The sequence below is a fragment of the Myotis myotis genome, unplaced genomic scaffold (genome assembly GCF_014108235.1).
Source record: "Myotis myotis isolate mMyoMyo1 unplaced genomic scaffold, mMyoMyo1.p scaffold_m19_p_4, whole genome shotgun sequence".
Taxonomy (NCBI): Eukaryota; Metazoa; Chordata; class Mammalia; order Chiroptera; family Vespertilionidae; genus Myotis; species Myotis myotis.
Window position 1 is genome coordinate 122269890 of NW_023416346.1, and position 26702 is coordinate 122296591.

Sequence of the window (26702 nt, forward strand, 5' to 3'; positions counted from 1 at the left end):
AGAAGGCAATGATCAATGTTCTCTCTCACATCGATGTCTCTCTCTCTCTCAACAAATTCTCAGGGGAACTGAGTTCAGAAATAAGATATAAATTAATTTTTTAATTTTTAAATGAAGCTTTTTATGATTTACCTATAAGTGTACAATTCAGTGAATTTCAGGGACTGAACACATCCATGTAACAGAAGCCCCCTTGTGCCCACTCCTAATTATTACACCCCCTCCCTCTTCCAAGGATAACTACTCTTCCAACTTCCTACTCCATCAGTTAGTTTTGCCCGCTTTTGTTCCTCATATGAATGGAATCATGTACAATGTGCATTCTTTTATGTCTAAGATTCATCAATATTGTGTGTAGCTGTAGCAGACACATTTTCCTCCAGAGAGACACTGCTACATTTTTGCACAACTATATTAGCATTCTCTTTTGAGTGACTCATTTGGGAGGATCAATAATATGCCATTATAAAGAGAGAGAGGATAAAAGTGCTGAAGAGAAACAACAAACCGAAGGCAGTTTACAATATATTAATGTAGTATATTATTAATATACTAGAGGCCTGGTGCATGAAACTCTTGCATGGGTAGGGTCCCTAGGCCAGGCCGGTGATCATGGCTGATTGGGGCCTTCCTGCTGCTAGCCGGGGCCTTCCTTCATTCTGCACCACGCCCTGGTGGTCATTGTACATCATAGCAAGCTATTGAACTCCCGGACTCCTGGTCAAACTCTCAAGGGGACAATTTGCATATTAGGTTTTTATATAGATTAATATGAAACAATTTATTGATTCAAAAAACGTAAGCCCTCTTTGGAAGAAGGATTTACCTCCTGGTCTGAGACCAGCAAAGTATCACCACCCTGGTACAGGTGATGGCTATAAATTATAGGATTCTTAAAAATTGTCCACTTTTCTTTGAGACTAAGAATTTTTGATTTATCCCAATATTTCTATGCCCTCAACCCTATAATACCTGAACTCCCTGACCCTGTACATACTAGGTGCAAAATAGATATTATTTGACTGAATGAGTGAAGAGTACAGCTAGCATTTATAGTGCCTTCACGGTACCAGCCATTATGCAAAGATCTCTTGTTAACACAACAACACTATCAGGTAGGTTTGTGCTCTTATTACAATTTGCTAAATGGGGAATCTTGGCCATTTAACATAACCTGTCCAATGTCACTCAGACATTGAGTGGCCAGGACTTGAGAACTCCTCTCTTTAGTCTTCACCGCTGCACACACACTCTATCTTAATTTGGTAGAAGGCAGAGTTGGCAGGGTTCATGGGTGACCTGTGGCCTGGAGCTCTACCAGCTGAGAACACACAGCCTGGACTGTCCCAGCCACTTCCCCTGTGGTCACATAGAGGAAGCCTTCTCATTGGGCTGTCATTGCCTCCTGCTGTGAGAGGAACAGACACAGACAGCATTTGCAATTCTAATTCTGTGTGCCTAGGCCCTAGCTCCTCTAAGCCCCTGTCCTACCTCCACCACATGTATCTCATCTAGTTAATTCCTATTCAGACCTCACATCTCATCTGATGAATGTTGGCCTTCAATAAATATCTGTTAAATGAATGAATAAATGACTGGTAAATGAGGTTTTTAGATTCAGTTCTGATGTAAACTTTGCTTTTTTAAAAAATTGACTGTCCTCTTGACTACTAAAAATGGAAGCAATAATAATGAACTAATATGTAATTAAGAGGAAATGCAATGTACCCATCCTTTTATAATCTGAGATATAAACAGGAGTAGATTATTTGTAAGATTCTGTGATCCCTTCTAATTCTTAGCATAGTTTTTAACTAGCTTTTTTTTGGTAATAATTACACAGGGTGTCCCAAAAAATGTATACACACTTTACCAGCTTATAGCTCAGTTTTGAAAATGAAATGCATTTTAATAAACACTGCCTTTATAATAATTTAAAGTGTGTGTATACAGCCCAGCCAGCGTTGCTCAGTGATTGAGTGGCAACCTGTGAACCAGGAGATCATGGTTCAATTACCCATTAAGGCATATGCCCTGGTTGCAGGCTCGATCTCCAGTGTGGGGCATGCAGGAGGCAACTAATCAATGATTCTCTCCCATCATTGATGTTTCTCCCTCTCTCTCTCCATTCCTCACTGAAATATATTTGAAAAAATAAAGTGTGTATATACATTTTGGGGGGACACCCTATATATGCAGTATTTTGTGTTTTTAATTTCTTCTTGGTATTTTGCATGTGTTGATGATTTCCATAAATCCACATGGACAACCTTACTTGTCATTTTTAACATAATATAATATCCCATTGGGTGGTCCTCCCCTAATAAACACAGGTTTTGCTTTTTTGTAGCCAGTGTCCACCTGGCATTGCCAATGATTTGGAACTACAGTTATTTAAAGGAAGCAGGATTGCAGATTGCCTTGGTTGAGGAAATGACCTTTTGGTATTGCTCTGTTGTGATTATAGCAAGATGTGATGATATATTTTCCCCTTATTTTATTCCAGGATGTTTTTCTCTGGCGGGCAGTGTGGCCATGTTGGCAGACCTGAAGAACTTTTACTGATGTTCAAGATAATCCTTGTCATTCATCTTCATGTTGTTTTGGCTACATCCCTGGAAGGTAAGATACTTGTTTTCCTTCATTGGTGCGTATGCATGTGTGTGTTTATATAAGAATTTCTTACTGTGGTAAAATAAACATAACATAAAACTTACCATTTTAAACACTTTAAAGTATACAAATCACTGGCATTAAATATATTTGCAATTTTGTGCACACATCACCACTGTTCATTTCCAGAACATTTTCATCATCTCAAATAGAAACTCTATACCCATTAAACAATAACTTCCCATTCTCCCTCCCCCCAGTCTCTGATAACCTCTATTCTTTCTGTTGCTATGAATTTTCCATATTAGTGGAATCATACAATATTTGTTCTTTTGTGTCTGACTTATTTTACTTAGTATAATGTTTCTGATGTTCATCCATATTGTAGCATGTATCAAAATTTCATTCTTTTTAAAGGCTGAATAATACTCCACATTTTGTTTACCCATTCATTGTTGATGGACATTTGGATTTTTTCCACCTTTAGCTATTGTAAATAATACCTTGAACATTGGTGTACAAGTATCTGTTTTAGTCCCTGCTTTCAATTCTTTTGGATATACATATAGAGAGAGAGAAATCGCTGGGTTATTTGGTAGTTCTATGTTTTACTTTTTGAGGATCTGCCAAACTGTTTCGCAGTGGCTGCACCATTTTACATTCCTACCAGCAAGGCACAAGGATTCCAGTTTCTCTATATCTTCACCATCACTTGTTATTTTCTGTTGTTTTGATAATGAGTGTGAAATGGTATATCATTGTGGTTTTGACTTTCATTTCCTTAATGATTGGTAATGTTGATCATCTTTCATATGCTTGTTAACCATTTGTATATCTCTTTTGGAGGAATTTCTTCAAATCCTTGGCCCATTTTTTAATTGGGTTGTTGGGGTTTTTTTGTTGTTGAGTTTTAGGAGTTCTGTATATATTCTGGATATTAATTCTTTATCAGATCTATGAATCTATGATTTACAAATATTTTCTCCTATTCTGTGGGTTGTCTTTTCACTCTCTTAATAGTGTCTTCTCTTGCACAAAAGTTTTTAATTTTAATGAAGCCCAATTTATCTATTTTTACTTTGTTGCCTGTGCTTTTGCTGTCATATCTAAGAAATCATAGCCAAGTCCAATGTCATGATTTCCCCCTATGTTTTCTTCTAAGAGTTTAATGTTTTAGTTCTTATGTTTAGATCCTTTAATCTACTTTGAGTTCATTTTGTGTATATGGTGTAACGTAAGGGTCCAACTTCATTCTTTAGCATGCGTATATCCAGTTTTCCCAGCACCATTTGTTGAAAAGACTGTCTTTTGCCCATTGAATGATATGGGCACCTTTATAAAATATCAAATGACCCCGTATGTGAGGGTCTGTTTCTGGTATTTAATTGTTTTTTTTAAGTATCTATTTGAAGACACTTCTGCATGGAAATTTAAGAGAGGTAGAGAATCAGTGAAATGAAGCAGGTATTTCAGAAAACAGGATCTTCAGAAGATTATGAAACAAGGAGAAAAGGTATCTGAGGAAGGCAGTAAAAAGGCTAGAAATCCTGGGGCTGCAGTATCTATGGGTACAACTGCCAAAATAATACAGTGTGATGCAAATGTAAAGAACACTCCCTAGGAATGTTATTTAAAAAAACATTATTAAGGACAAACAGAGAAATACATTTCTTATTCAAAAAAGTAGCAGGACCAAGGAGTCTTCATTGGCTAAAGCAAATATCTACTAGGACCAAACAACAATAGCATAAATAAAACATACACACAACACACATACGTGCACACAAAATCAGTGGAGAACTTCCCAACAGGGTAAAACACAATTGGCAGTCCTTCAAAAAGTAGACACTGGGGCATGTTGTCAAGAAGCCACAATAGTTTATTTAAAAAATGATAAGAGCTAAACTTGCACTGACTGCTTACAATGTGCCAGGTTCCTATGTGCTTTACATACATTCACTCTCTTAAGCTTCTCAACCAATTCTATGAAAGGGAGAGTCTAGTCTTAGCCACATTTCTTAGATCAAGAAACTGTGTTTTAGATTCAGGAAGATGGCGGCGGTATAGGCAGACGCATCCCAGGTCGTGTCCCTGAGCAAATGGAGTGAGCAGCTGAAACTAGTAACATCCACCCCGAATTGGCGAAATTCCTCAGCTGGCGAGACGGTTTACAGCCGGGAAGAGCAGAACTCCCCTGGAAAGTATTATTACTGCTACCATTTTACCATTTTTTTTAAAGTGCCATTTTATTTTCTCTTTATTTTATTTTGGGATTAGTGTTCTCCATTCTATTTTCATCGTTATATTATTGGTTGTTTCTAGTTTGCATTCATCTCCAGGGAGCTGTTGCTGGAATTTGTTGGGATTAATGGCTGTTCTATAGGAGTATTCTCCTCATATAAAAAGTCTCTTCCCCTCTTCCACTTCATTCTCTCTTTTTGCTCTTTTTTTTTTCTTTTCCTTTCTTTTCTCGCTTTTACTTTCCCCCCTCCTTTTTCCCAATTTCATTTTTGCACTCCTTTTTTTGGTCCCTAATTTTCTTTTCTTTTTTCTCTTTTCTCTTTTTCTCTTCCTTCTTCCTTATCCCCTAATTCTCTTAATTCAGGTGGTCACCTTTATTTGGGGTTATTAATATCGTGAATATATTTGTGTATAGTGCCTGGTACGTGGTGCCTTGTTGTGTTGTATTTTGTGCCTTTAAATCAACACAGCAGATCCAAGCAACAGCAACCTCCTGAGCACCACACCCTCTGCTGAGGAACAGCAGCTGTACATGAAACCTCGCCCCACCAGCCAGAAGAGCCACCACAGCTGTGAACAGCACCCACCAGAGGAGTTGCTGCCAACTGAAGAGCAGCTGCTACCGCAACCGCCCGAAGAGGAACCGCAGACCAAGGAGTCACTGCCACCAAGGGAGCAGCCACTGAACGACTCAACGTCTAGATATGTCAGTGAGATCAAACATGGGTAGACAAAGAAACCCCCAAAGGAAAGAGAAGGAGGACTCTCCAGAAAAGCAGCTAAGTAATACAGAGGCATGCAACATGACAGAAAAAGAATTCAGAATAAGGGTCCTAGAGTGCATAAACCGGATGGAGGAAAAAATCGACAACCTCAGCAAGAAGCAAGAAGAAACAGATGAAAAAATCGATAACATATGGAAGAAGCTAGAAGAAACAGATGAAAAAATCGATAACATATGGAAGAAGCTAGAAGAAACAGATGAAAAAATCAACAACTTAAGTAAGACCCAAGAAGATATGAAGAGTGATATAGCTGCAATGAAAAACTCCATTGAAAGTATCAACAGTAGACTAGGAGAAGCGGAGGACCGAATTAGTGATTTAGAAGACAAGGAAGCAAAACACACCCAAAACGTACTGCAATTGGAGAAAAAAATGAAAAGACAGGAGGAGAGCCTAAGGGAGCTTTGGGACAACATGAAACGAAACAACATACGAATAATAGGGGTACCAGAACAACAGAAGGATGAACAAGGATTAGAAAACCTATTAGAAGAAATAATATCAGAAAACTTCCCTGAGGTGGGGAAGAAAAAAGTCACACAAGCCCAGAGAGTCCCAAACAAGGTGAACCCAAAAAGACCCACACCAAGACACATCATAATTACCATGGCAAATGTTCAGGACAAAGAGAGAATCTTACAGGCTGCAAGAGAGAGACGGAAAGTTACATACAAGGGATCTCCCATTAGATTGTCAAATGATTTCTCAACAGAAACACATCAGGCCAGAAAAGAATGGACGGAAATTTACAAAGTGATGCAAAGCAAAGGACTGAATCCAAGAATACTCTATCCAGCAAGGCTATCATTCAAACTTGAAGGGGAAATAAGAAGCTTCACAGACAAAAAAAGGCTAAGGGAGTTTATCACCACCAAGCCAGCAATGCAAGGAATGCTAAAGGGACTGGTATAAAAATAAGAAATAAAAAGCTCAGAAAGAAAACAGCCACACAAAAACAGAAATGCCTACAAACAAGTACCTTTCAATAATAACTTTAAACGTAAACGGACTAAATGCTCCAAACAAAAGACATCGAGTGGCTGAATGGATAAAAAAACATGACCCATACATCTGCTGTCTACAAGAAACCCACCTCATTAGAAGGGACTCACACAGACTGAAAGTGAAAGGATGGAAAAATATCTTTCAGGCAAATGGAAAGGAAAAGAAAGCTGGGGTAGCAATACTTATATCGGACAAAATAGACCTCAAAGTGAAGGCCATAACAAGAGATAAGGAAGGCCACTTCATAATACTAAAGGGATCAATACAACAAGAAGATATAATCCTGGTAAACATATATGCACCCAATGCAGGAGCACCCAAATTCATAAAAAAACTCCTGGAAGATATCAAAGGAGACATCGACAACAATACAATCATAGTTGGGGACTTTAATACACCACTGACAGCACTGGATAAGTCCTCTAGACAAATAATCAGCAAAGATACAGCAATCCTAAATGACTCACTAGATCAGATGGACTTAATAGACATCTTCAGAACACTTCACCCGAAGGCCAGGGAATATACATTCTACTCAAATGCTCATAGGACATATTCAAAAATAGACCATATATTGGGTCACAAGCAAAGTATCCCCAAATTCAAGAAAATTGAAATCATAAAAAGCGTCTTCGCAGACCACGATGGCATAATATTAGAAATAAACTACAATAAAAACAACCCAAAATACTCAAACACCTGGAAGCTGAATAGCATGCTATTAAATATTGATTGGGTTACCAATGAAATCAAAGAAGAAATTCGAAACATCCTGGAAACTAATGACAATGAAAACACAACAATCCAAAACCTATGGGACACAATGAAAGCAGTCCTGAGAGGGAAGTTTATAGCTCTACAGGCCTATCTCAACAAACAAGAAAAAATGGTAGTAAATCATCTAACTCTACAACTCAAAGAATTAGAAAGAGAGCAACAAGAAAACCCCAGAGTGAGCAGAAGGAAGGAGATAATAAAGATTAGAGCAGAAATAAATGACATAGAGACCAAAAAAACAATACAGAAAATCAATGAAACCAAGAGCTGGTTCTTTGAAAGGATAAACAAGATTGACAAACCTCTAGCCAGACTCACCAAGAAGCAAAGAGAGAGGACCCAAATAAACAAAATCAGAAACGATAGAGGCGAAATAACAACAGACCCCACAGAAATACAAATGATTGTTAAAAAATACTATGGACAGCTCTACTCCAACAAACTAGACAACCTGGAGGAAATGGACAAATTCCTAGAAAAATACAACATTCCAAAACTCAATCAGGAAGAATCTAAAAATCTCAACAGGCCAATAACTATGGAAGAAATTGAAGCAGTCATCAAAAAGCTTCCAGCAAACAAAAGCCCAGGACCAGACGGCTTCACAGGGGAGTTTTACCAAACATTCAAGGAAGAACTAAAACCTATCCTCCTCAGACTACTACAAAAAATTCAAGAGGAAGGAACACTTCCAAGCTCATTCTATGAAGCCAGCATCACCCTAATACCAAAACCAGGTAAAGACAACACAATGAAAGAGAATTACAGGCCAATATCCCTCATGAACATAGATGCCAAAATCCTCAACAAAATCTTAGCAAATCGGATCCAGCAGTACATCAGAAAGATCATACACCATGACCAAGTAGGATTTATCCCAGGGATGCAAGGATGGTACAATATCCGCAAATCAATAAACGTGATACATCACATAAACAAATTGAAAGAAAAAAACCACATGGTCATATCAATTGATGCAGAAAAAGCATTTGACAAAATTCAACACCCATTTTTGATAAAAGCTCTCAGCAAGGTGGGAGTAGAAGGATCATACCTCAACATAATAAAAGCCATATATGACAGGCCCACAGCCAACATCATACTCAATGGACAAAAACTAACACCATTTCCCCTAAGAACAGGAACAAGACAGGGATGCCCCCTCTCACCACTCCTGTTCAACATAGTACTGGAAGTGTTAGCCATTGCAATTCGGCAAGAAGAAGAAATAAAAGGCATCCAAATTGGAAAAGAGGAAGTAAAACTGTCCTTATTTGCAGACGACATGATATTATACATACAAAACCCTAGAGACTCCATCCAAAAGCTACTGGACTTAATACATGAATTTGGCAATGTAGCAGGATACAAAATTAACCCCAAGAAATCCGAGGCATTTCTATACACCAATAGTGAACTTTCAGAAAGAGAGATTATAAAAACAATCCCGTTTACCATCGCACCAAAAAAATTAAGCTACCTAGGAATAAACTTAACTAAAGAGGTAAAAGACCTCTACTCAGAAAACTACAGGACGTTGAAAAAAGATATAGAGGAAGACATAAACAGATGGAAGAACATACCGTGTTCATGGATTGGTAGAATCAACATCATTAAAATGTCCATACTACCCAAAGCAATCTATAAATTCAACGCACTTCCCATTAAAATACCAACGGCATACTTCAGAGATCTAGAACGAACTCTCCAAAAATTCATCTGGAATAAAAAAAGACCTCGAATAGCTGCAGCAATCCTGAAAAAGACCAAAGTAGGTGGGATCTCAATACCAGATATCAAGATGTATTACAAAGCCACTGTTCTCAAAACTGCCTGGTACTGGCACAAGAATAGGCATATAGATCAATGGAATAGAATAGAGAGCCCAGAAATCGGCCCAAACCAATATGCTCAATTAATATTTGACAAAGGAGGCAAGAACATACAATGGAGCCAAGATAGTCTCTTCAATAAATGGTGCTGGGAAAATTGGACAGATATATGCAAGAAAATGAAACTAGACCACCAACTTACACCATACACAAAAATAAACTCAAAATGGATAAAGGACTTAAATGTACGACAGGAAACTATAAAAATTCTAGAAGAATCCAAAGGCAACAAAATCTCAGACATATGCCGAAGCAATTTCTTCACTGATACAGCTCCTAGGGCACTTGAAACTAAAGAGAAAATGAACAAATGGGACTACATCAAAATAAAAAGCTTCTGCACAGCAAAAGAAACCATCAACAAAACAACGAGAAAACCCACTGTGTGGGAAAACATATTTGCCAATGTCATATCCGATAAGGGCCTAATCTCCAAAATTTATAGGGAACTCATACAACTTAACAAAAGGAAGATAAACAATCCAATCAAAAAATGGGCAAAGGACCTAAATAGACACCTTTCAAAAGAGGACATTCAGAAAGCCAAGAGACATATGAAAACATGCTCAAAGTCACTAATCATCCGAGAGATGCAAATCAAAACAACAATGAGGTACCATCTCACACCTGTCAGACTGGCTATCATCAACAAATCAACAAACGACAAGTGCTGGAGAGGATGTGGAGAAAAAGGAACACTTGTGCACTGCTGGTGGGAATGCAGACTGGTGCAGCCACTATGGAAGACAGTATGGAGTTTCCTCAAAAAACTACAAATGGAACTCCCATTTGACCCTGTGATCCCACTTCTAGGAATATATCCCAAGAAACCAGAAACACCAATCAGAAAGGATATATGCACCCCTATGTTCATAGCAGCACAATTCACCATAGCTAAGATCTGGAAACAGCCTAAGTGCCCATCAGTAGATGAATGGATTAGAAAACTGTGGTACATCTACACGATGGAATACTATGCTGCTCTAAAAAGGAAGGAACTCTTACCATTTGCAACGTCATGGATAGAACTGGAGAGCATTATGCTAAGTGAAATAAGCCAGTCAATGAAGGAAAAATACCACATGATCTCACTCATTCATGGATAATAGAGATCATTATAAACTTTTGAGCAATAACAGATACAGAGGCAGAGCTGCCTCAAACAGATTGTCAAACTGCAGCAGGAAGGCCGGGGAGGGTTGCGGGGCAGGAGGTAGGGGGGTAAGAGATCAACTAAAGGACTTGTATGCATGCATAGAAGCATAACCAGTGGACATAAGACATTGGGGGATAGGGGAGGCTAGGGGACTGTCTAGGGCGGGGGGATAAAATGGACACATATGTAATACCCTTTGTAATACTTTAAGCAATAAAAAAAAAAAAAAAAAAAAAAAAAAAAAAAAAAAAAAAAAAAAAGAAACTGAGGCTCAGAGAGATAAGTAACTTGCTCAAAGAAGTGTCTAAGCAAGGATTTGTACCTACCTCTGAATTTTGTGCTCAAAATCATAAAACCAGGGAATGTGCATGAGAATCACCTTGAGAGCTTGTTTTTTGTTGTTGTTGTTGTTTTATTGCTTAAAGTATTACAAGGGTATTACATATGTGTCCATTTCCCCCCCGCCCTTGACAGTTCCCTAGCCTCCCCTATCCTGAAGTGTCTTATGTCCATTTGTTATGCTTATATGCATGCATACAAGTCCTTTGGTTGATCTCTTACCCCCCTCCCTCCTGCCCCCCAGCTTGTTAAAACACAGATTTCTGGGCCCTTTCCCGGGGCTTTCTAATGTAGTAGTGCTGGGGTGGGACCTGAGATTTGACATTTCTAACAAGCTCCCAGGCAATGTTGGTTCAGAGATTACACTTTGAGAACTACTGCCTATACAACTGGCAGAAGTAGGGGGAACAAACTCCTCCAGATATCAATCATGGGATACAAATTCTGGTGTGGCCATGTGACATTCATGTCAACTATGCTCACATATATCATCTTGCTGTGGGATCGGCAGAGCAAAAATCAAATATCCCTACTTTACTGATGAGTAAATGTCCCCAGGGCATCATGGGTTAGGAAGTGCTGGAGCCAGACAAGATACTAGATCTTCGGTCTTATGTTTCAGTGCTTTTTCCACCACAGGGTTAGATGAGGAATGAAAGTGGAACAGCAGGGGGAAATCAAAATGAAAGCTGCTTGGTAGAAATAAGTCTTTTTGGAAAAGTTTATTTTAAAATGGTGAAATGGGGCAGGTAAACCAGAAAGTGCATAGCTCTGAAACAAACCTGAGTAGGAAAAATCTAACTGGATGCTTAAGACTGCTGAATGTTTTCTTTTTTTCTTTCTTTTCTCTCTCTCTCTCTCTCTCTCTCTCTCTCTCTCTCTCTCTCTCTCTCTCTCTCTCTCTCTCTCTCTCCCTCTCCCTCCCTCCCTTTCTTTCTTTCCTTCCTTCCTCCCCCCTCAAGAGAGATAGGGAGGGGGAGAGAGAGACCAGTATAAGAGAGAAACATTAATTGGTTGCCTCCTGTAGGCGCACCACAACCTGGGCATGTGCCCTGACTGGGAATTGAACCTGCAACTTTTTGGTGTATGGGACTATGCTCCAAGCATGTGAGCCACCAGCCAGAGCTGAATTTCTTGCTCTGATTGTCATATGAATTGATTACTGAAAGCAGTGGTTCCCAAAGTGTGGCCCCAGACAAATAATATCAGCATCACCTCAGAGCTTTTTAAAAGTGCTGATTGTCAGGCTCATTCTAGACCTGCTGAATTGGAAACTCTGGTGGTGGGGCCCAGCAGTCTGTGTTTTAATCAGCCCTCCAGGTGATGTTCATGAATTCCCAAACTGAAGAATTGGTTAAAATATTTCTGCTGACAGCATGATATAGTAGAAAGGTGGTGAGTTTTAGGGTTAGAGCCTTCCCCATGTCTTCCACCTGCTATTTGCATAATTTTGATTTGCTACTAGACCACCAGAACCTCTATTTCTTATTCTTCAAAATTGGGGCAACTGTGAGCTCCCCCAATGGGTTCTTGTAAGACTCTCTATGCTTAAAAAAAGAAAGCCCCATGAAGACAAACATTTTTCTTCCCCTCCTCCAGCTTTATTGACATACAATTAGCATATAACATTGTATATGCAATGGTTTTTCTGAATTAAGTGTTTAGGGATCTAGAAAGGGCTAAATAGAAGTTTATTATTGTCTTTCAGAACTCCCACTAAGAGTTCATTATTTAATAATCACCTTGATATCACTTACCATGTCCCAGCCATTCTTCTGAGCCCTTATAAAAGGCTAACTCATTTAAAGCTCACTCAATAACCCTTTGAAGTAGGCACTATTATTAGCTCCATTTTATAGATGAGGAAACTGAGGCACAGAGAAGGTAAGCAAGTTGCCCTAGATTAATTATTTCAGTTGCAGAGCTGCGATTCAAACTCAGGCCATATGACCCAGTCTTTATGTATTTAAGTACTGCACTATCTTAAACTCTCTGCTATACTAGGCTCAGTAGCTTGGTGGTAATGCACCTATAGATAAACAATAATGGGAGAATCCATAATTGTGAGAATCACTGAATGCTAGATTGGATCATCCAGATGACTCACAGACACCATCTCCCTGAACAGCTTTGAACTGATGCAGGTTCTCTTCAGTTCAGAATGGCTTAGGTCTGGTCTTTGATGAAGATCTAGGGGACCGACCTACTGCTTCTACATTCGTTGTGCAGTAATGAGGGCCTGCTATGTGCCCAGCATTACCAGCTGCTGAGAGAACATCATCTCTGACTCCAGGGAATTTACATGACAGTTGAAGGTACATAATTTTGACACACGAGAACAACACAAAGTACAATTAAGTCCTAAAATGTGAGTCAGTGCTATAGGACTCTAGCTTACAGCCTTTGGCCAAATCTTTGGATTCGTCTAGTTAAATGTCATGCCACCAATAGCAAGTGCTGTTGGTGCCCTGCCCATATCCCCTGGCCCACCCCAGAGGTCACCTATAGACAGAACCTGTGTATGCTGATGGCTGCCATGACTCTCTGAGATCTGTGCCCATGGGACCATGCTTTGCCTATGTATGGAAAAAGCCAGAAGTACCAGGGAGTTAACACCCCACAACAGTGAGAGATGGGAGTTGGTGTTTACCTATGCCAGCTTCCTGGTGGGGCAAGGTGAGGTGTGCCCCAGTTGCCCATAGTAGTAACCTGCTCATTAATGTACCCATTATTCACTTTACTTCCTTTCTTATCTCTTATCCCTACTTCCTCCCTCTGATTCCTGGGGTCATCCCCATTTGGAAACACTCATTTTCCAAGGTCCAGCCAACTATTTCTACCTCTATAAAACCTGCCCCGACCTCTTCATAAGAATTAAATCTCTCTCCCCAGTGCTCCTTTTCCCCCATCCGTATCTTTTTATACTTGTCACTTTGTATCATGTCATTATGTACTTCCTTAGCATCATGAGTCTTTTCAGTGCATTGTTAGTGTCAGGTGAGAAGGGAGAATGGAGGTTTGATGAGGTGGATGGGAAACTAATGGGAGGAAAATTAGTGAGCACTGAGGGCCTGTTCAAGGCCATGACCTTTTAGGTACTTTATGTACATCATCTCATTTAATCTTCATAAAAACTCTTCATGGTAGATATTTTTAGTCTCAGTTTGCTGATGAAGAAACTGAGCATCAAAGAGATGAGGTCATTTGCCCAGAGTCACACATCTTGGAGGATACCCAATCGGAATCTGTAGCCTGTACTCTTTATACTATACCAGGCTGCTCAGTAAGTGTCTGAAGACTGAATGAACATGTCACTAAGGCATGAGGAGAAGATGAAGAGGGAGCCTGGGGTAAGCCGCCGGAGAGCAGCCATTCCCCCTGGCTCTGGGGAATCTGCACTGCAAACACAGTAGCTTTACACTGGAAGCCTGAGAGATGACTCAGTAGCTCTTGACAGCAAGGAGAGATAGGTCTGACCCTCTCTTATTAGGCCACTGGCCAACAGAGAGAATCCTTAGAATTTAGTACTTCCAGTTGTGTGACTTAGTGTTGTTTAAAGGAGTCATTCTTGATTTATCAGAAGCCCAAATGGGCAGGTAACTATACTTATATTTAGCCTCTAGCTCTCCCAGACCATGCCAATGCCTTTATTTTTTTTCTTTCTTTTTCTTTTTCTTTTATTTTTTTAAAGTCCTTGAAGGAGGTCTTCTTTTAGGTACAACTATTTTCCAGAGGGTGAGATGACATAATAGTGGAAGATAGTCATAATTTCATTCTTGCAGAATTGTCTTCCCCATTTGGAAACGATTACAAATTTGAGCCAATTTGGTGATCTCATAAGCTATAATCCCCAACATACTCTCTCTCTGGGCTGGACCTAGATCTTTCTGTGCTGTTCTGTGCTCAGGCATTTCTTCAAGGCCTCACTGTCGTGTTTCCTCTTACCCTCTCATGCTTTGTCCATCTAAGTCTTGGTTTTTCCTCATGCAGCACATGTTAGAGCTGTAGGAGGTAGAGTATATGCTCCTAAAAGGCAGGACACCTATCTCTTTTAAAAAATATATTTTATTGATTTTTCACAGAGAGGAAAGGAGAGGGACAGAGAGCTAGAAACATCGATGAGAGAGAAACATAGACCAGCTGCCCGCTGCACGCCCCCCACTGGGGATGTGCCCGCAACCAAGGCACACGCCCCTGACCGGAATTGAACCCGGGACCCTCCAGTCCGCAGGCCGACGCTCTATCCACTGAGCCAAACCAGTCAGGGCCGGACACCTATCTTTTAAAAAATTATTTTCCAATTACAGTTGACATATAGTATTAAATTAATTTCAGGTATACAACAGTGATTAGACATTTATATATCTTAGGAAGTGATGCCCCTGATATTTCTAGTACCCACCTAGCACCATACACAGTTATTGCAATATTATTGACATATATCCTATGCTGTACTTTATATCCCCCTATTTTTTTATCTTTAAATTCTTTATTAGTTAAGGTATTACAAATGTGTCCTCATCCCCCCCATTAACCCCCATCCTCCCCCCCACTCATGCTCTCATCCCCCTGTTGTCCATGTCCATTGGTTTGGCTTATATGTATGCATACAAGTCCTTTGGTTGATCTCTTCCCCTTACCCCCGCCCTCCCCTACTTTCCCTCTGGGGATTAATAGTTTGATCGCTGTTTCTCTGTCTTTGGATCTGTCCCTGATCATCAGTCTATGTTGTTCTCTATATTCCACAAATGAGTGAGATCATGTGGTATTTATCTTTCTCTGACTGGCTTATTTCACTTAGCATAATGCTCTCCAGTTCCATCCATGCTGTTGCAAAAGGCAAGAGTTCCTTCTTTTATACCGCAGCGTAGTATTCCATTGTGAAGATATACCACAGTTTTTTAATCCACTCATCTGCTGATGGGCACTTAGGCTGTTTCCAAATCTTAGCTATGGTGAATTGTGCTTCTATGAACATAGGGGTGCATATATCCTTTCTGATTGGTGTTTCTGGCTTCTTGGGATATATTCCTAGAAGTGGGATCACTGGGTCAAATGGGCGTTCCATTTTTAGTTTTTTGAGGAAGCTCCATACTGTTCTCCACAGTGGCTGCACCAGTCTGCATTCCCACCAGCAGTGCAGAAGGGTTCCTTTTTCTCCACATCCTCTCCAACACTTGTTGTTTGTGATTTGTTGATGATAGCTCCCCCTACGTTTTATAACTGGCAATTTGTACTTCTTAATTCCTTTCATTTTTTTTTTCTACCCATCTCCTCAACGCCCGTCCCATTTGGCAGCAAGACACCTGTCTTATTTGACTTTGTCCTCCAATACTAAACCTAGTGCTGGTCCCTTTCTCTCTCAATTCCGTATCAATAAAGATGAGGTTATAAATACCATGGCATTAATATGATCCTCAGCCAATCTTGCAACCCCCGAAATCTCACTCCCCACACATAGGCATGAGGCCACTTCTGTTGGGCGCTGATCCTTTTGGCAGGTAGAAGTGGTGACAAGGAATAATGGATGCTCTAGATAGATTGAGGTACTAAAGCACAGGGCATTGTGTCCCATTTTCTACTTAAAACTGGTGAGAACTCCTCACAGGATCCTGTATATCAACACAGGGCAATGATAGAGATGAGAAATGGTGGCATGGTGTATTTAGGCAGAGAGAAGGCTGGAAATGGTATTCTCTTTAAGTCTTTCTCATCTCTTGTGTGGTAGGGTAGAGACTCTAAATTGTCCTCATGTCCCTAGTGGCTAGGTTTGTTGAGAGCCAGAGACAGGGACAGAGCTGCGAAGATGATGGTGTGGACAACTTAGACCAAGAGCCACATGGAGGATGTGACCGATAGTCAGTACTGAAAGTTTACGCCTGGGTCAATAAGAGGGGGACCCCAGGCCATGGTAGGATTCTGAGAAACTAGACCATGGTGCCCAATGGACACAGCCTTTGGCAGTGGATACCCTTGAACCCTGCAGGGTGAGGATAGATCTCTGGAGAGGACACTGAGTACCTAAGGTAATCTATTAGAATAAGTTGATGTTCCAAGAGAACACAACTGTTGAAATGTACCTTGATGTGGGTACATCTTTAAGGAAATAACATGAAATACATTGCTCTTGGCAAGAAGTCTTGTGTTCTTATAAGATCACAGTGCTGTAAAAAACTATCAATATAAATTGAGGATGCTTTTGTAATTATGTCTGTGATAATTATGCTAGTTTTCAATATCAGTATTCTATATGACCTTTATCCTTTCCTCTTCTTTTCTTTCAGGAACTCACACAGCATAAAGTAAAAGTTACTCTCTTGTTACTATGGCATTTGATATAGGATAGAATTTTTTAAATTCTAAGAAGAGAGAAATTAAGAATATAAAATGGGCAATAGTCTTGCTTTAGTGAATAAATTAAAATTGCTTATAATTATAAGCAATTATCTAATTAATTGAATAAACAAGAACTGAACACAGAGCTGTGTTGCATTTCAACTATATAGCCTTTTTTGCCTTGTTCCCACTATAAAATATGATTTGTTATTATACTGAATTGAATTCACATTAAGTCTAACAAATTCTGTGTTTTGATGTATAGGCAGGGGGAGATGAGTTTGAATTATTGAAGAATTTTCAGTTATAGGATTTTTTCAAAGTAGAATTTTAAGACTTTCAAGTGGGTTGTACAATAAATATTACCAGGATAAAAACTCTATTTAAGGCCAGGAGCTTTGTTTTATTCCCTGCTATAAGCCAGTGTCTGGCATATAGTAGGCCTTGAGAAATTGGAAAAAACAACTAAATTTTGGGCAAATCCCTTCATGTTTCTGAGCTTGTTTCCTTACTTGTAGACTAGCTTTGTATCTAGTCTTTTTCCTACCTATGGCCTATTTTGTAATTTTTTTCTTCTAGTGAACTCCAAGTCCTAGAACAGTGATGGCGAACCTTTTGAGCTTGGCGTATCAGCATTTTGAAAAACCCTAACTTAACTCTGGTGCCGTGCCACATATAGAAATTTTTTGATATTTGCAACCATAGTAAAACAGACTTATATTTTTGATATTTATTTTATATATTTAAATGCCATTTAACAAAGAAAAATCAATCAAAAAAATGAGTTCACGTGTCACCTCTGACACGTGTGTCATAGGTTCACCATCACTGTCCTAGAAGATACTAACTTTCAAGTAATTTAAGTAAAAATGTTCCCATTTATGTGTTGAGCAAAGACATATATAACTGTATCCAGTGTGTGTAATCAGCAGCAGAAAAACAGTATGGGTGTAATTTCAAACAAAGCAAACATCACACTCAAAATTTTTCATGCTGTCTATTGTTGGTAAATAAACAATTTTTGAAATAATGAAATGTAGTACAAGGGACTGCCTTTGCCAGTTTTCTAGATTTAAAGTATTGTACCAGGTCATCTTCAAGTCTCTTAGAAAAGGATTTCTATGAACTTAGTTTCCTGATATGTAATGTGAATAAATGGAACTCCATGGTCTTTCTAAGAGGCCTTCCTATGGTCCTAAGCTATCAAAATTTAAATTAGATAAACACAGTTTTATAATAGATATCCTCACCAATCAAGCATTAGTGAATAGATAAGAATGTTTTATAGTCAGAATGGAAATCATATACATGCAAATCTTGGAAAGTAACCATCTTTTTTACTTGATACCCTTTACATTGTTTACATTAAGAAAAAAAACACCCAGTTTATTACATAAATGTAAACTTTATCCAGGGACACAAAATCATATAGTCTGAATTAATTATCATTGTAACTTATTGTTGGAACTGTGATAAAATACTTTATAAATGTAATGTAATTATATTAAAAGTAATCAACCTCATTTTACAGATGAAGTCATATAAGCAGAGAAATGTTAGAAACTTACTCAAGACAGAGCCAGGATTTAAACCCAAGTTGGTCTCTCTCAAGAACCCAGTCTCTTAATAACATTTAAAGCTTGTTTAAGGAGGTATACTCACTCATCCATTGGAAATAAATGAACATGGGCATTTTATTCATATGAAAAAGATTACCAAGTCAAGAATTAGATGTTATTTAAACTGAGGAATCCCAGATCAGACTTTCAAGGCTCATGACAAGATAAAGACATATAAGGAGAAGACATTAGGACAGGAGTCACAAACATTACAAAGGCCTAAGGGCCTGTTAAGGTTCTTGTACCCAGAAGTGCTACAGCAAAGATTAGGCTTCAAAATAGAGGCAACTCAGAAATACTACATTTCTAACTAAGTAGGATGCAGCATAACTATACATAATCCCAGCCTTTTGTAGCACATTTTACTAGTATGTATCTATTTATAAAACTGGTTCATCATGTGGGAGTCCTACTCTTTTTTTAAAAATATATTTTATTGATTTTTTACAGAGAGGAAGGGAGAGGGATAGAGAGTTAGAAACATCGATGAGAGAGAAACATTGATCAGCTGCCTCCTGCACACTCCCTACTGGGGATGTGCCCACAACCAAGGTACATGCCCTTGACCGGAATCAAACCTGGGACCCTTGAGTCCGCACGCAGATGCTCTATCCACTGAGCCAAACCGGTTAGGGCGGGAGTCCTACCCTTGAGGTTCATGACAAAACCATTATATGGATGTTTGTTGAGAACAAAACCTGGGAGGTGAGTCAAAAAGAAGGGGGTATTTATATTTACTCTCAAAGTGGCAAAAGACTTCTCTGATTCACACTGATTACCTGACTTTTGACCTTGTCAATGTCATGACAAAAAACAAGAGAGAAAACAGTAGGTTGGAAGAATGATTTTAGCATTTTGTGCCATCATTGGTTTAATGGGTATTAATTACTCCACAGCATTCAAATTAAATCTGATGTGGAAGCTCACCAAATTTTTTTTTCTTCAGCACATGTAAAGACTCCATTTCTCAGCCTTCTTTGCAATTAGTGGCCATGTGACTGAGTCCTGGCCAATGGATATGGGCAGAAGCAATGTTTGCTACTTCCAGGTCTAGCCATTAAATATCTCCCACCTGATTCCCCTCATTGTTTGCCTGTTTCATGTTGCTCTCCAGAGCAAATTTGGAATCTTCATATTGAAGGTGGCAGGGCCTCTGTCAATCTGGGTCCCTGAATGACTGTATGGAGCAGATACCCCTCTCTCTGCCCTACCCTGCCTTCCACTCTAGGCTATTGATTGCACTTTACACATGGAAAATAAACTTCTACTTTCTTAAGCCCCTGCGATTTCAGGTTTATTTATTGCAGCAACTTGCTTTACCTTAACTAATTAATTTGAGAGTGACCCTTTTTCACCAGGGTTGTTGGTACATCTCATTGTGCTGTTGGAAGGGGGCGAGGTAGGCATCTCTTCTTTTTTGAGATCATATAAGAAACCAGGTTTATACAATCTAAGAAAAAGTCCATTATGGTCACTGCTAAGGTGTTCATTATCCAATCAGAAGAGAGTCATTTGAGAGCAGGAGCCTCCACCAGAGCCACCTACTCCCTTTGTGCCAACCTAGGCCACTGGGACCTTCACAGTATGGCATGTAACTCTGACTGTAACAAGGTCATTGTGCTTCAGTTTCTTTATTATAAAGTAGCAGTACCTCTCTCATAGTTATATGCAGATTAAATGAGTTAATGCATGTAAAACAGATGCCTATAATGCATCTGAGACATTGTAAACATTCAGGAAATACTAGCCATTATCACTAGAGACCATCACTGTATAATATAAATTTTTTTTGTGATAGTGGAAGTTAGATATCTATACTGCCCAATACAGTAGCCACCAACCACATGTGGCTCAAGTGCTGTCGAGCACTTGAAAAGTGACTGAGGAACTGAATTTTAAAGTTTATTTAACTTTAAATTTAAATAGCCACATGTAGCTACTGTATTGAACAGTGTGGTTATAGACTATTTGCTCTAATTGCTTCAGAACTTTTCTATTTCATACTGTATAAGTCAGGATTCAATCACAGAATAAGAATCACTAGACACACACACACACACACACACACATTTGTCAAAGGGATTTGATCTTATACAACTGTGGAAGCTGGTTAAGCAGTCTCTGTAAAGCTGTTGTCTTCATATCTGATGCTAGAACTTGTCATCTATGAAGAGTAGGCAGTAGGGAAGGGAGCATGTATATAAGATGGGGAGAGCAAGAACAAGCTGGAAACCACAAGCATGAGTTGTAGCCACAAAACAGACGGAAAGCCGTGTTAGTTCTTGTTGCCTGTGAACTTTCTGCAGAAGCTGAGCCCTTCATCACAAAATTAAATACATACCTGGCCCAAGAGTCAGAGAAGCCAAAGCTGGTAGCTCCCTCATATTAATGACGTGAAGCACTTGATAAATGTCAACATGTGAGAGCTACACAATGGCTGCTACTTTACTTCTACCCAAATCTCCCACAAGAAGCTCTCTTGTGTTTCATACTACCCAGAAACATACAGAAAAAGGAATTCTGGAAATGTAGCTCAGCCTAGACATGATGTTACATTACAAAGCCAACACAGATACTAGGAAGCCAATGAGCTCAATTTTGCATCTGTTAATACTTCTAAATAAAACATAATACTAACATCTCCCAAGGCTATATTTAGTTGTTTCTGTTCTGAAAACTGGCCCAAAGATATTCTGAAGATCCATACAACCAGTCAACATTATTTTAAGTTATTCTTTTTCATTTGTTCTGTGGTTTAGAATTTTCTCCACATAAACCCACATTATTATTATAATCAGAAAAGAAATTAATGTTAATTTTTAGAAACCAGCCTATGACCCCTAGAGAGACTGTGCACCCAAGTAGAGGACAACCTAATAACATCATGATCAGCTGTGCTTTCCAATTTTTCCCTGAAACTTTGCTGAGTCTTGACTTTATACAAGAACTTAGGAAACAAGGTATGGTCACCAGATCTGAAACCCTTTGACTTCTGCCTCTTTCCTCACATGTTTCTAAAATGATCCCAAGGGCATTTTGAAAATCCCAAGGGCAGTTTGAAACAAATAATATAAAGAGAAAAGAAACTGAAGTGGCAGTCTTGCTCAATAGAAGGGAGAAATCATTTTTTAAAAAGTCACTAGGAAAATGAGAAATAGAGAGAACCTCACTGTATTAATTACTTACATGAGCAGTATTTACTGTATATTCTTCTCAATGCTGTAATAGTAGTACCTATGAAGTATGTCTTATTATGATTATCTCCACCCCTATTTTCTAGATGGGAAACTGAAGTATCAGGTGGATTACGTAAGTTACCCAAAGTTACAAAAGTTGTAGAAAATTAATAAGTGGTGGATTTGGACCTAGGCTGTCTGAGTTTCAGAGTCTAGGTTCTTAACCTTCCTACCACACTTGAGGGATTCAGGGCAATGTCACATGGACTGCTGGGGTTTGAGAGGTTAACTATTGGCAGCTGACTCCTGCTTTCCCCTCACCCCCACATCCCAATGACCCCCACCCCCAGATCCTCTCATCTTACCTTGTAAGTATCTGTTGAACTTCTCTTTTCATGCCAGCTTTTGAAGCACAGGTTCAAGTCCTCATCATGTCTTGCCCAATTTATTGCTGTAGCCCACTCTGGCCTTCCCACTTCAGATTATTCTCCTTGTTTATTTCATAGCTATATAAAAAAAAAACATTGTTCTGTCAGGGTCCGGAGAGAGGGGAGAATGGGGTAGGGGCTGGTGAGAGGGGAGTCCATTTGGTACTGAGTCCTTATTAAAGGCTCTGAACCTAAACTAAGATGCCAAGCCATTATTGCTCAACTGAGAACTGGCATAGAGTGGTATGATCCAAGGAAGACCAGAAACTCTATATCCTAACCCATAGTGCCCTCACCTCCATCTTACCAAGTGCTTCTGCACTTAAAACTCTACCATAAAAAACTCTCACTAACTTATAAATTACAGGTGCTGTGGCATGAAAGAACATGTCAACCAATAGCAGAGTCACCCTAGACATTAGTGGGACTCATGGAGGAGGGTGCACCCAAGCAATTATTGCTTTTATAAACTGTATTTCTTCAGGAGGAAACAGAGATAATCCTAGAGTATGCATTCTCTACGGGGGCAATATCACCCCCATGGGGGTGAAAATTGGTTTTTGTAGGCCAAAAAAAATCTTCTGTATTACAGAGGACTGGGACTAGGATGAGGCAAATGAGGGGTCTAGGGCATGAAATGTTAGAAGACACCCACTTTTGCAGTTTTGTGTGTGTTTGTACACACATAGATAATAATATATGTACTCATTAGTTGGCAAGGAGTGCTGTGAATAAGAGAATGGAAAGGGTCAGGCTAAGGGGGAAAGTGCTGTGATTTTAAAGAGTGGTCTGGATCAACTTCTTAGAAAAGGTGACATTTGAGCAAAATTTGAAGGCGGTACCAGGGCAAACCAAGGGGCTCTCTGGAGGAAAAGTGTCCCAGGTAGAGGGGCCAGCAATTGTAAAAGCCCTGAAGTGGGGATATGCCCTGTGTATAGGGAAACAGCAGGGAGGCTAGTATGGCTGAGTGATGAGATCTGGGTTAGAGGGTCATTTGTTTCATGGGAATGTGGAGAGATTCCACAAAAAAGCAGGGTATAACACCAGTGTAGTAAGTGTCCAATAAAGGCAGTCTGCCTCCCTCCAGCCAGCCCCCTGAAGCACTAAGCCACATTTACATATTGGATTGAAATAGTTCCAGAAGCTATCAGCCTTCACAAGTAGAGTGAACACAAATCATGGCTAGCATTATGTGCACCGGCCTTGACCAGCAGCCTAGATTACTGTCTATGTATCTAACTTCAGGGGTACCGGGAAGGGGGGATAATGCCCCAGTATCTCCCACCTTATCCTTCCTAAAGTGCACATCCCTCCTTAGGGAACAGAACAGATAGCCAGTAGGTCAGTGGTGCTTTAGTTTTTCAGACCACAGCCCAAAATAAGTAGTCCAGTGTAGTGTGGGGCTGGAGTGCCTATGCTTAGACTTTAGTTCTGTCCTTTTACTAGTAATCTTGGGCACATTACTTGACCTCCCTGTGCCTCAGTTTCTGCCCCTACCAGTAAAATGAGGGTAACTTACTTAATATGGTTTTTTATGAGGACTAAATGAGATAATATTTATGAAGTGCCTGGTCATAGTAATGCTATATAAATGCTTATTAATTAAAAATAGACTCCCTTTTGGGACTCTACTCTTCCCTGAAAAAATGCATATGAATACACACAGAAATTTGTATTCTATTTCAGGGAATTTATGAATACTCTAAAATGCATCTCCTAGACCCTTGGAGGAGGGGTGGCCCATGAACCCCTGAGAGAGCCTAGTTCTGGAGGGGGAAAGGACAAGGAGATGGGTGGTGTGAGAGGGTTGGAGAAGAGCAAGAAACAGGAGCTGGCGGACCTAGAACACATCTTACTCTCTTCCCATTTGGTCAAGGCCCACCTAGAATTGTCGATCATTTGCACTTTGGGAAGTTCCATCAGCTAGGAACTGAAGTTTTCTTGAATGATGTCATTATTATTCATTTAATAAAAATGTTATGTCAGAGCATTTATTGAGCAGTGTGACATGAAATGGCCACAGCTCAAGTAAACACATTTAGGCTATGCCAAAGTAGAAATGTTTTCATTCATGTTGTTGGTCACGTAGTAAAATCTGAAAATGCAGTTCTTGGAAGAGTGTTGTCCCAAGCCCTAAAGTACCAATATAAGCTATAATAATAATAAAAGCATAATATGCTAATTAGACCAGATGTCCTTCCAGACAACCTTCAGGACGAAGCCGTGATGGCAGGGGCTGAGGCAGAGGCAGCAGAGGCGGCAGAGGCCGGGGGCCGAGGCAGAGGAGGCAGAGGCGGCTGCCGCGGTGGTGGGTGACAGGGCAGCCGCTGTGGCAGCAGGGGCCAAGCCCCTTGCATGAATTTCATGCATCGGGCCTCTAGTCTATATAATAAAAGCCTAAGCGAATGTTATGGTGGAATGACCAGAATGGCCAGTTGCTATGATGCACACTGACTACCAGGGGGCAGACGCTCAATGCAGGAGCTGCTCCCTGGTGGTCAGTGCACTCCCACAGGGGGAGGCTGCTCAGCCAGAAGCCAGTCTCACAGCTGGCAAGCGCAGCGGTGGTGGTGGGAGCCTCTCCCACCTCCGTGGCAGCACTAAGGAGCAGCGAGCCAAGTGGTAAGGAGCAGCAAGCAGGCGGGCAGTAAGGAGCGAGGGCTCCCAGACTGCAAGAGGGTGCAGGCTGGGCTGAGGGAACCCCCCCTCCAGTGCACTGGGCCTCTAGTAACAAAATAATATTGTTTTTAGGGTTCCCATATAAGAGTGCCTAGGTGTGGCACCTCATTTTGATCATCTCTCTATGAAACAGTAATTCAATCCAGAGAAGGACTGCCACCAGATTACAAGTTTTGGCTGGGTCTAAAATATTCACGCAAGGGGGGTTAGTCATATCCTCTTTATATCCACTCATAAAGATTAAACCTTTATCTTTCTCATCCAACCTGGTGATGAATGTGTTGGAAGTAAATACTCATTAGTATTAGCACAATCACAGGTTTAAGACAACTAACCAGTCCACATTTTAAGTCTTATACCCCATAGTATCAAACAGTGGGGAGAAAAATGTAAATTTCAGAAACATCCAGACATGACCTTGCATGACTTGGGTGCAGGTAGTTTGTTTGGGAGTTGATTCCAGAGATTAGGAGTGAGGGAGCAGGGAGAAGGCATTAAGGAAAGAGGGAAAGTCAATTAAAAGTACATTATTGCAGTCACTGTGTGATCTGTACTTGAAGGATCATTTTAACACCCTTTAAAAGATCTGTTAAGCAGTCTATCTGCTGTGACTGGCAGTTATAACTACTACTCTAAACTTCAGATTCTGAATAATGGTCATCCAAGAATTCTCAGTTCTTTCATTCATTGATTCTGCTTCATGGATCTCAGATCCATTCCTCATCTTTCCCCTGCTCTGCTTTCTATCACAGGGACCTGACCCCTTGCGATATTTGGATTAAATGCCTGCTCTTGAACTACCTGCCATGGGTTCCTGATTGATCCTTGATTGATAGACTCCTTAATAATGTCATCAGTCAATCAAAAAATGTTTTTGAACATCTACTGGATACAAGGCACTGGACTGGATTCCTAGAGGATAATAAATAAAGCACCAAGCAGCTTAGCATCTAGTTAGGAAAACGCGACATAAAATGGCAAAGTTAAATACGATGCCTAAGAGTATATATTCAAATGCCAAGTGGATGATATAAAGATGAGAGAGCCATCTTCATTGGCTTCTGTAGCCAGGACATACTTTAATGGGTCAGAGAGCTGACGTAAAGGAGGCATCTTCTAAACTGTCCAATTTTGGAAGGGTGAAAGTTTGAAATTTTATTTGAAATCTCCTGACTTATAAATGTTGGTAAGCAATTCAAACTTTCAAAAACTTCAGTGTGATTCCCACTGTGTAGGCAAGATAGAACTTGTTTAGGAGCTAAATTGGGATTGTCAGCCAATGGTGTGCATTTGGTGGATGGCTTATGGCATTGGGGAAGAAGTCAGAGGCAAAGAATGTTAAGATCCCTTCCAATGAAAAGATTCCAGGGTTCTAATATTTCACTCATGTCTGAGGCAGTCAAGGCTTAGGCTCAGGAGGGGACAATGAGCATAGGGAGAAGGAACAGAGGAGAGAGAGATTAGAGAATATTTATAATAATACCATACATTTATATACTAGTTTATGGTCTGCAGGGTTTGATACTGAAAGCATGATAGAATAGAGCAGCGGTTCTCAACCTGTGGGTCGCGACCCCTTTGGCAGTCGAACGACCCTTTCACGGGTCGCCTAAGACCACCCTGCATATCAGATATTTACATGACGATTCATAACAG

The 26702-nt window shown here is 39.9% G+C and overlaps 1 protein-coding gene across 3 annotated transcripts in view; it reads left to right on the plus strand.

The window, feature by feature from the left end:
- The window catches only part of ADGRG2 (adhesion G protein-coupled receptor G2), a 117586-nt gene that overhangs the window by 38205 nt on the left and 52679 nt on the right, over positions 1 to 26702 (plus strand). For all 3 annotated transcript variants that reach the window (XM_036305822.1, XM_036305820.1, XM_036305821.1), the window contains exon 3: positions 2507 to 2622. In XM_036305822.1, the coding sequence (XP_036161715.1) occupies positions 2508 to 2622 (115 nt within the window). In that variant the 5' untranslated portion in view covers position 2507. The remainder of the gene's footprint in view (positions 1 to 2506; positions 2623 to 26702) is intronic.